At 37.2% G+C, this 15,668-nt stretch overlaps 1 protein-coding gene across 3 annotated transcripts in view; it reads left to right on the top strand.

Moving 5' to 3' along the window:
* LOC140141879 (natural resistance-associated macrophage protein 2-like) overlaps nt 1–14,685 on the top strand; it is a 42,358-nt gene extending 27,673 nt beyond the window's left edge. Inside the window, exon 17 of one of the 3 annotated variants that reach the window (XM_072163750.1) lies at nt 14,186–14,685. In XM_072163750.1, coding sequence (XP_072019851.1) covers nt 14,186–14,305 — 120 coding nt within the window. In that variant the 3' untranslated portion in view covers nt 14,306–14,685. The other 2 variants (XM_072163752.1, XM_072163751.1) reach the window with 2 other exon arrangements.
* The last annotated feature ends 983 nt before the right edge of the window (nt 14,686–15,668 follow it).

Below are 15,668 nucleotides of genomic sequence, written 5' to 3'. Positions count from 1 at the left end.
ACTAAAAACTGTCGTATGGGCATGAAACTTGGTGGGTACAGTCAACATTTAGAGTCAAAGTTTCGGAAGGTAATTTCAGGGTCATCCAAGGTCACCAAGGGGTCATCTGAGGTCAAATTACTAAAACTGTCATATGGGCATGAAACTTGGTGGGTACAGTTAACATTTAGAGTCAAATTATCGGACGGCGGTCATTTGGGGTCATCCGAGGTCACCAAGGGGTTATCTGAGGTCAAATTACTAAAAACTGTTGTATGGGCATGAAACTTGGTGGGTACAGTCAACATTTAGAGTCAAAAGTTTCGGAAGGTAATTTCAGGGTCATCCAAGGTCACCAAGGGGTCATCTGAGGTCAAATTACTAAAAACTGTTGTATGGGCATGAAACTTGGTGGGTACAGTTAACATTTAGAGTCAAATTATCAGACGGTCATTTTGGGGTCATCCGAGGTCACCAAGGGGTCATCTGAGGTCAAATTACTAAAAACTATCGTATGGGCATGAAACTTGGTGGGTACAGTCAACATTTAGAGTCAATGTTTCGGAAGATAATTTCAGGGTCATCCAAGGTCACCAAGGGGTCATCTGAGGTCAAAAGACTAAAAACTGTCGTATGGGCATGAAACTTGGTGGGTACAGTTAACATTTAGAGTCAAATTATTGGACGGTCATTTTGGGGTCATCCGAGGTCACCAAGGGGTCATCTGAGGTCAACTTACTAAAAACTGTCGTATGGGCATGAAACTTCGTGGGTACAGTCAACATTTAGAGTCAAAGTTTCGGAAGGTAATTTCAGGGTCATCCAAGGTCACCAAGGGGTCATCTGAGGTCAAATTACTAAAACTGTTGTATGGGCATGAAACTTGGTGGGTACAGTTAAAATTTAGAGTCAAATTATCGGACGGCGGTCATTTGGGGTCATCCGAGGTCACCAAGGGGTAATCTGAGGTCAATTACTAAAAACTGTCATATGGGCATGAAACTTGGTGGGTACAGTCAACATTTAGAGTCAATGTTTCGGAAGGTAATTTCAGGGTCATCCAAGGTCACCAAGGGGTCATCTGAGGTCAAATTGCTAAAAACTGTCGTATGGACATGAAACTTGGTGGGTGCACTCAACATTTAGAGCCAAATTTTTGGAAGGTAATTTCGGGGTCATCCAAGGTCACCCAGGGGTCATCTGAGGTCAAATTACTAAAAACTGTTGTATGGGCATGAAACTTGGTGGGTACAGTTAACATTTAGAGTCAAATTATCAGACGGTCATTTTGGGGTCATCCGAGGTCACCAAGGGGTAATCTGAGGTCAATTACTAAAAACTGTCGTATGGGCATGAAACTTGGTGGGTACAGTCAACATTTAGAGTCAATGTTTCGGAAGGTAATTTCAGGGTCATCCAAGGTCACCAAGGGGTCATCTGAGGTCAAATTACTCAAAACTGTTTTATGGGCATGAAACTTGGTGGGTACAGTCAACATTTAGAGTCAAATTATCGGATGGTCATTTTAGGGTCATCCGAATTCGCCCAGGGGTCATCTGATGTCAAATTACTAAAAACTCGTATGGGCATGAAACTTGGTGGGTACAGTCAACATTGAGAGTCAAAGTTTCGGAAGGTAATTTCAGGGTCATCCAAGGTCACCAAGGGGTCATCTGAGGTCAAATTGCTAAAAACTGTCGTATGGACATGAAACTTGGTGGGTGCACTCAACATTTAGAGCCAAATTTTTGGAAGGTAATTTCGGGGTCATCCAAGGTCACCCAGGGGTCATCTGAGGTCAAATTACTAAAACTGTTGTATGGGCATGAAACTTGGTGGGTACAGTTAACATTTAGAGTCAAATTATCAGACGGTCATTTTGGGGTCATCCGAGGTCACCAAGGGGTAATCTGAGGTCAATTACTAAAAACTGTCGTATGGGCATGAAACTTGGTGGGTACAGTCAACATTTAGAGTCAAAGTTTCGGAAGGTAATTTCAGGGTCATCCAAGGTCACCAAGGGGTCATCTGAGGTCAAATTACTAAAAACTTGTATGGGCATGAAACTTGGTGGGTACAATTAACATTTAGAGTCAAATTATCGGACGGTCATTTTGGGGTCATCCGAGGTCACCAAGGGGTCATCTGAGGTCAACTTACTAAAAACTGTCGTATGGGCATGAAACTTCGTGGGTACAGTCAACATTTAGAGTCAAAGTTTCGGAAGGTAATTTCAGGGTCATCCAAGGTCACCAAGGGGTCATCTGAGGTCAAATTACTAAAAACTGTTGTATGGGCATGAAACTTGGTGGGAACAGTTAACATTTAGAGTCAAATTATCGGACGGCGGTCATTTGGGGTCATCCGAGGTCACCAAGGGGTTATCTGAGGTCAAATTACTAAAAACTGTCGTATGGGCATGAAACTTGGTGGGTACAGTTAACATTTAGAGTCAAATTATCAGACGGTCATTTTGGGGTCATCCGAGGTCATCAAGGGGTAATCTGAGGTCAATTACTAAAACTGTCATATGGGCATGAAACTTGGTGGGTACAGTCAACATTTAGAGGCAATGTTTCGGAAGGTAATTTCAGGGTCATCCAAGGTCACCAAGGGGTCATCTGAGGTCAAATTACTAAAAACTGTCGTATGGGCATGAAACTTGGTGGGTACAGTTAACATTTAGAGTCAAATTTTCGGACGGTAATTTTGGGGTCATCCGAGGTCACCAAGGGGTAATCTGAGGTCAATTACTAAAAACTGTCGTATGGGCATGAAACTTGGTGGGTACAGTCAACATTGAGAGTCAAAGTTTCGGAAGGTAATGTCAGGGTCATCCAAGGTCACCAAGGGGTCATCTGAAGTCAAATTGCTAAAAACTGTCGTATGGACATGAAACTTGGTGGGTGCACTCAACATTTAGAGTCAAATTTTTGGAAGGTAATTTCGGGGTCATCTGAGGTCAAATTACTAAAAACTGTTGTATGGGCATGAAACTTGGTGGGTACAGTGAACATTTAGAGTCAAAGTTTCGGAAGGTAATTTCGGGGTCATCCAAGGTCACCAAGGGGTCATCTGAGTTACTAAAAACTGTCACATTGGCATGAAACTTGGTGAGTACAGTCATCATTTAGAGTCAAATTTTTGGACGGTCATCCGAGGTCACTCAGGGGTCATCTGAGGTTAAATTACTAAAAACTGTTGTATGTACATGAAACTTGCTGGGTAAAGTCAACATTTAGAGCCCAATTTTTGGAAGGTCATTTCAGGGTCACAAGGGTCATCTGAGGTCAAATTAGTAAAAACTGTCGGATGGGCATGAGACTTGGTGGGTACAGTCACCATCGGCCAGGTAATCGTGCCCAACCGAGAACCACCAAAATTAAGGGGTCAAAGGTCAAATTTCAATATTGATCCAATCAAGCTCCAATTGAACAGTCAAATCACCATGGCTTGTTGCAGGTTCATTTACTTCTACCAAAAGTCATCGCAAAAGCAGGTGGTCGCGAAAGCAGGCGAGACTCATGGTTTGAGAATCGCCTTTTTATGTGAATCTTTTTTCACTGATACTCACTGGTCAATGACCAGTAACCCCCTCCCCAGCATATTTTCAAAAACTAATTGCAAAGCTTGGTTTTATGAAGTAGGTGTTAAGTAACTTTAAAGAGAAACAAATTCAAACCTATTTTGATCATTTCATAATATAAATTTATTATAATTATTTCATCACTTCCATTACAAAGCAACAGTTTACAATGTTGCGCATATATAAGTTTTGTACAATAAACCTCTTTTTACATTTATTCACACAACTTGTCATCCAATTAGAATAAGCAAATAAAGAAAATATGTGATTAGAATATAAGTGATGTTACTCTATTTACAACATTTTGTGACCCCAGAGATGATCATAGTCTTAGGGAAAGCAGGAAGGAGTAATCTGACATGTTAGGCGTGTTGCCTTTAAAATTGATTTTTGCCACAATTCTGGGGACACTTTTTGATATTTCTCAATAAAAAGAGATTATCTCAAGTTAAAACAATTTTGGTTCATGCCCACAATATTGGTACATGCCCAAAGTATTTACACAATTTTGGTTCATGCCCAAATTATTTACACAATTTTGGTTCATGCCCAAAGTATTTACAATTTAGTGCATGCCATGCATGCTGCCATACTCGCATTACATTAAATGTCTGCAGTTATACTATGTTTACAAACAATTTCTGGGTAGATCTTTTGGCCGTAATTTGACTGGGCGGGGCAAGGTTTCCCTTATTTGAGATGCTATTTATACAGCGTCTTATTTACAGTGACAATAATTTGTTGTCCTCATTGTGAAAGTGAAGAACGTGATGGAAACATGTTTCTTTAATTGCAAATATTGCAAATTATTTAAGAAATTTTAGTGCAAATCAAAAGTGCTGAGAAATATTTACACATTCCTTTAATTGCAAATATTGCAAATTATTTAAGAAATTAAGTGCAAATCAAAAGTGCTGAGAAATATTTACACATTCCTTTAATTGCAAATATTGCAAATTATTTAAGAAATTTTAGTGCAAATCAAAAGTACTGAGAAATATTTACACATTCCTTTAATTGCAAATATTGCAAATTATTTAAGAAATTAAGTGCAAATCAAAAGTGCTGAGAAATATTTACACATTCCTTTAATTGCAAATATTGCAAATTATTTAAGAAATTTTAGTACAAATCAAAAGTGCTGAGAAATATTTACACATTCCTTTAATTGCAAATATTGCAAATTATTTAAGAAATTTTAGTGCAAATCAAAAGTACTGAGAAATATTTACACATTCCTTTAATTGCAAATATTGCAAATTATTTAAGAAATTAAGTGCAAATCAAAAGTGCTGAGAAATATTTACACATTCCTTTAATTGCAAATATTGCAAATTATTTAAGAAATTAAGTAAAAATACAAAGTGCTGAAAAATCAGTGCATGTTCCTAATTTGATAACTGTACATAGAGTGTTATATTAAATAAGTCATAACTTAGAGAAATATAAGTTTATAAATCTGGACCTGGATTCTTATGTGTATGATAGAATTATATAATTTGTAGTGGCATCGTGATATATATATCCATTCTCTTAAGCCATTGATATAAAATATGTTTCTATTTTGAATGATGCCTTTATCAGTTCATTGTCCAAGTATATGGTTTTCAGTACCAAATAGGCTGCGCTCATAACTGCATGATTTGACACTGAACAGCATAGGTGCAACATGAATACACCTGTTTTAGTGTTTATATATACGTAACACATAAGCTTAACCCAATTTGTGACCGTACACCACGAATGAGCCGTAAATGTCCTCAATTGTATTCTGAGTTACAGTGTAAAATGGGCATGAAGGTCATATTCATAGGTATTTCAATTTGGTGCTACGTGTATCTCATTAAATGAGGTACACGTAGCACCAAATGAGTACCTATGAATACACCTTCATGCCCATTTACTGTAACTCAGAATACAATTGAGGACATTTAAAATGACGGGTCACATTTACTCTGCACATGGAGAAATAAATCTGAACATGTTCTGCCTACAGTAAAGGTCAGAAAAAAAAACTAATTTGGGTCTGATGATCTTGTCAATCAAACTCCGACACAGGCCATGATTTGTTAGTATTGCGTAACTAGAGTGGTGCTACCATGCTAGGGTGGTAACTCCCTAGTTACCTGATACTAACCAATCACAGATCATGTGGAGATTGATTGACGAGGAGATCAGACATGAACTAGTATTTTTAATTTCTGACTTTTATTATATTTGGTACTAATTAAACTATAGTATGAAACCTTTCATGTTTCCATGATCTCAATTTTGTCTATGGTCTGTAATTTTTTCAACTTTATCGTCTGACAATTTCACGCATCATGATGTTCTCTTCTGTCCTTTTGCCTTTACAACATGGCCATTTTTTATCAGTTAAAGACCAAGCCAAGGTATATAGAAATGGATTGAGGGTTGAATTGATTGGTAGGACAAATGTCGCTATCCAGGTATAAGCTTGTGGACTTACTTCTACTGCGCCAGTCTGGACTAGAATCGATAAAATCCCAATTGGTACCCAGCAAAGAAGGTCTGTGAGGACAAGAAGAGACAATTTCTTAGCCATGCGTATTTCTTCTTTTGATGTGTGAGTGCGCCCAGCCTCTCTGCTAGTTTTTCTAGTATTTATAAAAATGGCAGCGTAACAGAAACCCACTATTAGGAAACAGATAAGGTTGAGGCCTGTAAACATTGCGATGGATAGATACATAGACACTCTACTTGAATCTTGTATATTCTTTGTTACCGGGTCAGGAGCCACCCATATATCATAGTATAGCTTACGTTCAAAGGTGATAGTGCTTGCATTGTAAGCCATAAATTTTGAAATTGGCAGTCCATTGCAAACCTCCGAAACCGAATAGATATCAGATTTTTTTCCTGCTAAAACAAAAGAGGTAATGCTAAAGCTGATTGCTATCAGCCATAACATGACCACTAGTAGGCGAGCCACTGCTGTACCCAAGCGTCGGCCTCCAAATGGGTACTTCACAGCCAGAAACCTGTCTATGCTTATCAGTGTTATAAAGAATGCCGAGGCCTCACTGGATAACACAGATAAGGCTCCAACAAATCTGCACAAAGCACTACTTCGCCAAGATTCAGAATTAGCAGGAAAAAAATCTACATAATATGCATCTACTGAAAGCAAAATGATCAGGTATACGCACATTATGAGATCAGATACTGCGAGATTTGTGATGAGAAGAAACTGGATCTTGTTACTTTGTTTCCTCTGCATAAACCTAGTGTAAATAGCGTAAGTATTTCCGAAAATACCAAAAATACTCATCATCCACATAAGAATCCTAAGGAAATTAAAGGTCAACAATCGTTTGCATGTTAGGAATGGAGATGGTGGCTCAACACTTGTACAATTGACTGATGGTGCATAACAACATATCGCAGCTGTCGTAACTAACAATTTTAAGGATTCATCTAACTTTTCAAATACTTCACTACTTATCCAGAGGAGTGGATTTTCTTCCAAGTTCACTGTTTGTAGAGAGATACATGTCGACAGTATTGGCATTTGATTCAAGTTATTCCCAGCCAGATTTAAATATGTCAATTGAGTCAGGCTGTTAAAGATGTTTCCAGGAAGATTACTTAGCTGGTTGTGTTCAAGTCTCAGCTTGAGAAGCTGTGTCTGGTTTTCAAAGGTACCGGGATGGAGAAAGGGTAGCCTATTATGGTTTAAACGCAGTAGCTTTAGATTCTTCAATGATCCAAAAGCATTGTAAGCTATCTCATGTAATTTATTGGTAAAAAGGACTAGCACACGCAGACTTGTCAGTCCTGCAAACACACCAGAGTGTATCTTAGTTAATGCATTTTTATCCAGGTATAACTCCTTTAAAATTGCCAGTCCTTTAAATGCACCAGGCTGTATTTCGTTTAATGGACTGCCCCACAAGTATAACCTCTGCAGCTTTATCATTTCTTCAAACACACCTGACTGTATCTCGTATAATGGATTGAGATGCAGGCCTATTGCATCCAGGCTTACCAGTCCTTTGAAGGCACCAGGCTGTATCTCACGGAACGCATTGTCAAACAGAAGTAAGACCTGCAGTCTCACCAGTGCTTCGAATACACCAGGCTGTATCTCATGTAATGCATTGTGATTCAGGGCTAACCTTTTCAGATGTGTCAGTCCTTGAAAGACACTAGACTGTATCTCACGTAATGCATTGTGATTCAGGTCTAACTTCATCAGGTGTGTCAGTCCTTTAAATACACCTGGCTGTATTTCACGTAATGCAATATTAGACAGATAAAGTTCCTGGATGTTAAGCCTTGCATTTGGCATGGATTTAATACTATGTAGAGTACCGGTCCAGTGAAATTTCCTTACGAAACGTCCAGGTGGATACAAAACTTGAGTCACAGACACACTTCCATCAGTGCAATTACTGATTATGCCAACACTATCCAAGGTACAGGTACAGTTAGATAAGCAATCCACATGACATTTTGTATCCCGCCAATCTTTGACACACTGAATCGCCTCATTCTCTTGTTGCGCATTAATAGTCGCCTGTTTACAACATACAAATAGCATCAAGTATAATGCCATATACATGTAGCATGAAAGTTTACAAAGGATCCAGTGATGATAGCAGTAGCCAGCCATGGTGGTGTTGTCAGATCTGTTTCAATTCACTAAGTGATTATCCCAACATGATCACAGTATGTATTAAGAGGAGAGGCTTAATATTTCAGTTTGTCACTATTACTAGCTGTAACTGTAGAGCTTTCTTGAACACTCATATGTGTCAAATTCCCATTGGTTAATCACTGGCAAAAACAGTGGGATGAGGCCAGCCCACTAGTGCATCATGGGATATTGACTGAATGAAATCTGTTGGTATCACTGAAGAAGGTATTGTGGACCTGTATGTGACCAATTAGCCTTATTGCGCAAATTGATATTGTAAGACTTGCGAGTTCAGATTATCAGAATATGCGGTTCAGTGCACCATTTTAGTTCCTTACCAAAACTTTTGAGGGGGGGGAGGAATAATCTTGAAATTATTTTAGCTAACATTTAAAGGTTAATGGTCAAATATTTTGATGGGTTGAGTGAGGGAATCATACTGTCAATTGGTTCACCCACCCTAAAGCGCCTATTAACAAATCTGAGGATATGGAATTTCTGTGCTTCAAGGGTACACTGCTCTCAAAGTGTAAAGAGTGTAAAGGATTTTGCATTGACATTTAAGAGAAAAACATGGGGCGTATTGAACAAACACCCTTCCAGTTGTTACACAAGGGTATTGTGAGGTATAAAAACAAGAGACAGTAGTGTTTATTCTACTGAGAGTTTCGTCTTGATGTTGTATCACTGCAATGTGCATTTGCATCCCAATAGACTTTTTCTTTGGAAATTAATTCAGAAAGATGTTGCTTGCGATAAGGAAAGACTACAACCAATCACATCATGTTGACATGCTGGCAACAACCTGTAAAATGAGGATGTGGTGTGATATGATTGGTCACACCAATCATATTGTACCGAGTTGTCGCTCTTACTTAAGGGATCTAAAATGGCGTTTATTGCGTTTCGACAGTATTTTTGTGGGACATGAGAGCACCTCAGACCTATCGAATTGCATTCTGAATCTGAAGCATGTCTTTCTGATATGAAATAATATTCATTTTTTGAAAATCACAATATAATACAAATTTTATGACAAATTTTGAAAATTTGATATTTTTCAAATTTTTGATATATAACAGTCCTCGAAGTAAATTATATAAATCTAATGATATATTCTTAAAAGTGTATGTAGCAGGGAGGAAAAATAGCGGTCAATTGAAAATTTTGACCTTTTATATTGAAGATATGGATTTTTTTCCCAAAAGACCTTATTTTTGTTTGGTGTTTTGGGAAAAAAAATCCATATCTTCAATCTGAAAAAGGTCAAAATTTTCAATTGATCGTCGACTTTATCCCACCTACATACACTTTAAATATAAATCATCAGATTTATAAAGTTTACTTAAAGTACTGTTAAATATCAAAAATGTCAATTTTTAATGATTTGCCATAAAATGGGTATTAAATTGCGAATTTCAAAAAATCAAAATTATTTGATATCAGAATGACATTCTTCGTATTCAGAATGCAATTTGATATGTCTGATGTGCTCAAATGTCCCAAAATAAATACTGTCCAAACATTCATACCCCATCCCTTAATGCAGCATACTAAATACTGCACACTGTGGTTTTATTTATGCAGAAGACTTGATACCTTGTTAAAGTATACAGAGGCTTATGTGTTTATGCTTGCGTATAGCACACTATAAATCACTGTGGTTTTGTTTTTGTTTTGTTTTGTTTGTGAAGTTTCAGATTTATCCATGCTTCCAAGGATAACAGGCTTAAATTTCAAAACCAAGCTTATTGCAGCCTGCAATATTCAATTCTAATCAGTGTCATGGTCCATTGGGCTATTCCATTTAAAATCCACACCACCCCTGTGGAAGATTTTGGAAATATCTTCCACAGGGGGAGTATGAATTTCAAATGGAATGAACACATTAGCAGCTCCATTTGAAACTCACTCTCCCTCAGTAGGAGATTCAGTTTGAATCTTTCTCAGAGGGTGTATGAAAGTGAAATGAAGCTGATAAAGTGTTCATTGCATTTGAAATTCATACTCCCCCTGTGGAAGATATTTCCAAAATCTTCCACAGGGGGAGTGTGGATTATAAATAGAATAGCCCATTAGTGCATATCGAGGGTTGAGAACCAGAAACCCATAACTCAAAAATGCCATTTTGAAAAAAGAAAAAACAAATTTAACTAGATGGCACAGCTGTATTTGAGCAAACACAAATATCTATGCCCATGACCCCCTCCCCCTGCCCACAAACAAAAACTTGGTGACTACCATGTGGAAGTCCTGATTCAGCAAATCCAAAAGTTATAAACTTTTATTGATTAAAGTATCATCCTCATAGCACCTACAATAAAAGAGCGTACAATTGGGCCCAAATCCAATAATTGGTGAGCATCATGTCACCCCTTTCCAACCGTGACAACCCGTAAACAACCCTAACATCCCTTATCCAACCCCCCCCCCCCATGACAACCCTTTGAGATTGTCCAGGGAACCAAAATTTAACTGCGTACACACACATTCCTCTGTTAAGGGAACTTTATATCAGTTTTATATAAAGACGCATGTTCCAAGCCTTTATCATTGCAAATACAGATAGCTACCAAAATGCCAACTTTTGCATGTCACTGTGTTAATAGGTCGAACGTATTTGCTAATACAGGTAGCTACCAAAATGTTACCTATTGCGCTACACTGTGTTAATAGGTTGTACCTATTTTGATTTTTAAAGCCTGTGAACTTTGACCTCTGGGGTTGTGGCTACCATAGGATTCATCCAGGGGTCATCATTGTACCAAGTATGATCCCTGAGGATGCTGTAGTTCTTGAGCTAGAGCTATTTGAAATTTTACACATATTGCTCCCTGTAGCCCATGACCTTTGACCTCTGGGGTTGGCGGTACCCTAACAAATTTCCTGGGGTCATGGACCATCATTATACTAAGTATGGGCCCCGAGGCTACTTTAGTTCTTGAGTTAGAGGGGAGCAAAGGTGTAGTTGTAAGGAGAAGGAGGAGGACTAAATGCAACAAATACAATATCTATGCCCCATTTGCGGGCATAGATAATATTTACAATATAAGGGTCTGATCTAACTCAAATGTGGTACTATAACCAAGCGTTGTATATATCCAATTCATCATAACAAATGTCAATATGATTAAGAATAGTGGAATTAAAGATACTCTTTAGTACTCCTTTAAGTACCGAGTTAAATCTTTCTGACATTACCTGAAATCTATAATCATTGAGTTACAACGTTCAATTTCACTCTCAGTGTTGTAAATGTTGGAATGTGATATTACCGTACTGACGCGAGTATAGTCCCACCTTCCGAGTAAAGTCCCACCCCCAAATTTTCGAAAAATTTCAGAAATTAAAAAAATGCTAGGATCATTCATGGTTGACCTAAAAAAATAATTTGTATTCATGTCATACTCTATCATTAATAGAGTATGACATGAATACAAATTATCAATTTTCATATTAAAAATACAAAACATCTTGGAAATTTATTTTTTATTTTTTATTTTTTTAGGTCAACCATGAATGATCCTAGCATTTAGGTCTAGGTCCAGGGACTACAAAACCGAAAAAATAAAACACTTTTAAATGAAATACCAAAGAAGAACAAAACCCAATAGAATTCTTATCATTTGAGCAGAAATAAGGACTGAAAATTGCAGCATGCGAATTTGACAGCCGCACTCAGCTGATACGAAAAAGTTATTTTATTCTATCTTCAGTAGCACACGGTTGCTTGTTCTAAAAATGCACAATTTTATAAAAGTTTAGGGTGTTGTGTTCGGCAAATCCCTGATAATCCTTTAATCAACATAGCACATATAAAAGTGTAATTAAGGTTAAATGTCAGCACAGTTGCACATAAGATTGTGATTTACAAAGAAATTATTAGTGCTTTTAAAAGAACTGTAACGTAACTTATTCAGTATGAGTTGATTGCACACAGCAGACCAGGCAGCGTATAGCAATATCATAATATTAAGATAAAATCATCATTTTAATAGTTTTGAGTGGGTATGGGCATGATATTGATCCTTTTGTTTTTGCCACACAACTGAACTGTTGACACTGAAACTGATCGCACAATTATTATTACTTTGATGTTATAAAGTTACACCTATCATCAACAAAAAGCTGAAATTGAATACAAGTCCTGTCATGGGAAGTAATTAGGTATGATTTATACCAGGGAAGCAAATTCTACTCTCGCCTCCCTGTTTATAGGAGTCTAGTATTTAAGGTGGTATTGGATGCATTTTCTAGAAATTAGGAAATGCTTTAAGCATGTTTTAAACAGATTAATTGAGTAGGGTAAAGTACACTGATCAATATGCCTTTTGTTTGGAGCAAATCGGCCATACGGTTTCCATAATACATCAATTTATATGTTCTTTGTATCCTATTGTTTTTGTCAATAATCAATATAGTTAATGAGCTAAAAGGACTGCAAAAGCTCATTAATATGTAATTTTTGCCAATATTTTGCTAAAAATCAATGCATAAATGTTCAGGGTACTTTTATTTTGCATACTTTTGCCCTGAAACTTAATTGTATGAGGCTGAACTGGCTATGTGGAGTTTCAGTTATTATGTGCTTCTAAACATCACCGATTATCATTCAGATTTCAAAACCAAGCATATTACAGCCTCTTAGATCCAATTTCTAATCAGTTGATTGGACCATTTATGTATATAAAGTTACAGTAATTCTATATATTAATTTTTTGTTTGGGAGGAACTACAGTATTTGGAAGAAAATTTAATTAAACTGGTTGATTACCAATACCATATCATATTGGTATCGCTTTGGATATGGTGACATCCATGAAAGGCTTATTATAGAAAGAGAATCTCACACAGTAAAACATTATCATACAATGTACGTTAAAATAATTGACAATAATTTTTGGTAATATTTTACCAGTAAAATGATGCAAAAATTTACAAGTTTACTGGTGTAAAAGTAGCATAATTTGATATTACAGTAAAAGTATACTATACACTTTTTGTGTAGCAAAGTTCCTAACAAATTTCCTGCCTGCTGCTATAATTCAGACATGGCTAAATTTTAGGATCAGCATTAGGCATTTAAAAAAAAAGTTGACTTGCCATTATCGACTGGCCCAAAAATCTGAAAAACAGGGTTGCCGTTTTTTTCCCCAATGTCAAATTGTGGTTTATAATATTCAAAGTATGTGTTTTATTTATGTTTAACTGCAATATAAACACATAAAATTGATTGGGAAAATATTGTTTTATTTAGTAAAGGAACATTGTTTGTAATGTCATGCATTTTCTTGTTATGTACATTTTCAGAATTGGATATGGAGTAAACTTGGGCGACCTGTTACTGAGGCTGAGTTACACCTGTACCCACAGAGTGCCAATTTGTCATTGGATTCCAGTATGTATAATACATATCCACCAATCCAGTGACAAGGAAAAGAATTGGATATGGAGCAAACTTGGTTGACCTGTTACAGAGGCTGAGTTACACCTGTACCCACAAAGTGCCAATTTGTCACTGGATTCCAGTATGTATAATACATATCCACCAATCCAGTGACAAGGAAAAGAATTGGATATGGAGCAAACTTGGTTGACCTGTTACAGAGGCTGAGTTACATCTGTACCCACAAAGTGCCAATTTGTCACTGGATTCCAGTATGTATAATACATATCCACCAATCCAGTGACAAGGAAAAGAATTGGATATGGAGTAAACTTGGTTGACCTGTTACAGAGGCTGAGTTACACCTGTACCCACAAAGTGCCAATTTGTCACTGGATTCCAGTATGTATAATACATATCCACCAATCCAGTGACAAGGAAAAGAATTGGATATGGAGCAAACTTGGTTGACCTGTTACAGAGGCTGAGTTACATCTGTACCCACAAAGTGCCAATTTGTCACTGGATTCCAGTATGTATAATACATATCCACCAATCCAGTGACAAGGAAAAGAATTGGATATGGAGTAAACTTGGACGACCTGTTACAGAGGCTGAGTTACACCTGTACCCACAAAGTGCCAATTTGTCACTGGATTCCAGTATGTATAATACATATCCACCAATCCAGTGACAAGGAAAAGAATTGGATATGGAGCAAACTTGGTTGACCTGTTACAGAGGCTGAGTTACATCTGTACCCACAAAGTGCCAATTTGTCACTGGATTCCAGTATGTATAATACATATCCACCAATCCAGTGACAAGGAAAAGAATTGGATATGGAGTAAACTTGGTTGACCTGTTACAGAGGCTGAGTTACACAAAGTGCCAATTTGTCACTGGATTCCAGTATGTATAATACATATCCACCAATCTAGTAACAAGGAAGCAGGCCTCGAAATAAGCCAGAATTTCTGAGGGCCATTTGGGCCCTTGATCTTAAATGTTTGAGGGCCCTCATTAATTTTTGTGGGCCCGAATTTGGGCCATTGGTTTTAACCTATGAACCCCCCCCCCAAAAAAAGTGAGAAAAATTGCCACAAATTTTGTGGGCCATTTAGGCCCGCCAGATGTGTCTTTTCCGGACCCTCACTGATTTTGGGGGCCCTTGGGCCCTCCTTATTTCGAGCCCTGCAAGGAAAAGTATCAATTGAAAAAGGTCACTCTATGAATGAAGAGTTCAGATGCAAAACACGATATACGGGGGGATTAAAATGGATTTTTCGATGAAAACATAGAACCATATTCAGATGCAAAATACCATATTGTTTGTATTAAACGCGTACAATGCATTTTTTCAAACCGGGGCATTTATTAAAAGTGGATTTTCAGTGGAAAAACCCTTTAAAATCAGCTTTGAACTTCGGAAGAATCACCTACTTCCAGTTCAAATTCAAGATGGCCGTGCACACGGAACCGTATGGAACAAGATATTTTCATGGTAAATACAACAGAATTACATTCGAAGAAGAATCTGATGAAATTTGGTGAAATTCTACCATAATTAGGCAATGAACTGGATGGCAGTTTTGAGCCATAATAGGTTTGTATGCAATTTAGCGATCGTCACTGACATGACTGATGCAAGTTTTAAGCTTACTCACACAATACGGCATGGCAATTTTTGTTCCTTTATTTCATTGAAAACATGGAGGGGGCATTTAGAGGGGGAAGTGTTTAATACAAACAATATGGTATGCCATTTGCAAACTTTCAGAGTTAAGGCCACTAACATCTGGCTTTAAAGTGACACCTTACTTTAAAAAATCCACTGTATATTTTTGGAACTATGATAAAAAACAGCACATATTTTCTTATTATGTTCTTTATATTTGACGAGTTATATTTGCCTTTATCTCAAATCAAGAAAAATGAATTTAACACTTTTTAATGTGAACTCTTCATAAGTATAATGTTATTACAATCTCAGCAAAAATGGGCTATTCCAGTTGAAATCCATACACCCCCTATGGAAGACATGATCTTAATCTTCC

This window comes from Amphiura filiformis, chromosome 20 (assembly GCF_039555335.1).
Source record: "Amphiura filiformis chromosome 20, Afil_fr2py, whole genome shotgun sequence".
In the NCBI taxonomy this organism is placed as follows: Eukaryota; Metazoa; Echinodermata; class Ophiuroidea; order Amphilepidida; family Amphiuridae; genus Amphiura; species Amphiura filiformis.
Note: the sequence above shows the minus strand (reverse complement) of the source record. Positions and strands in the feature narration are given on the sequence as shown.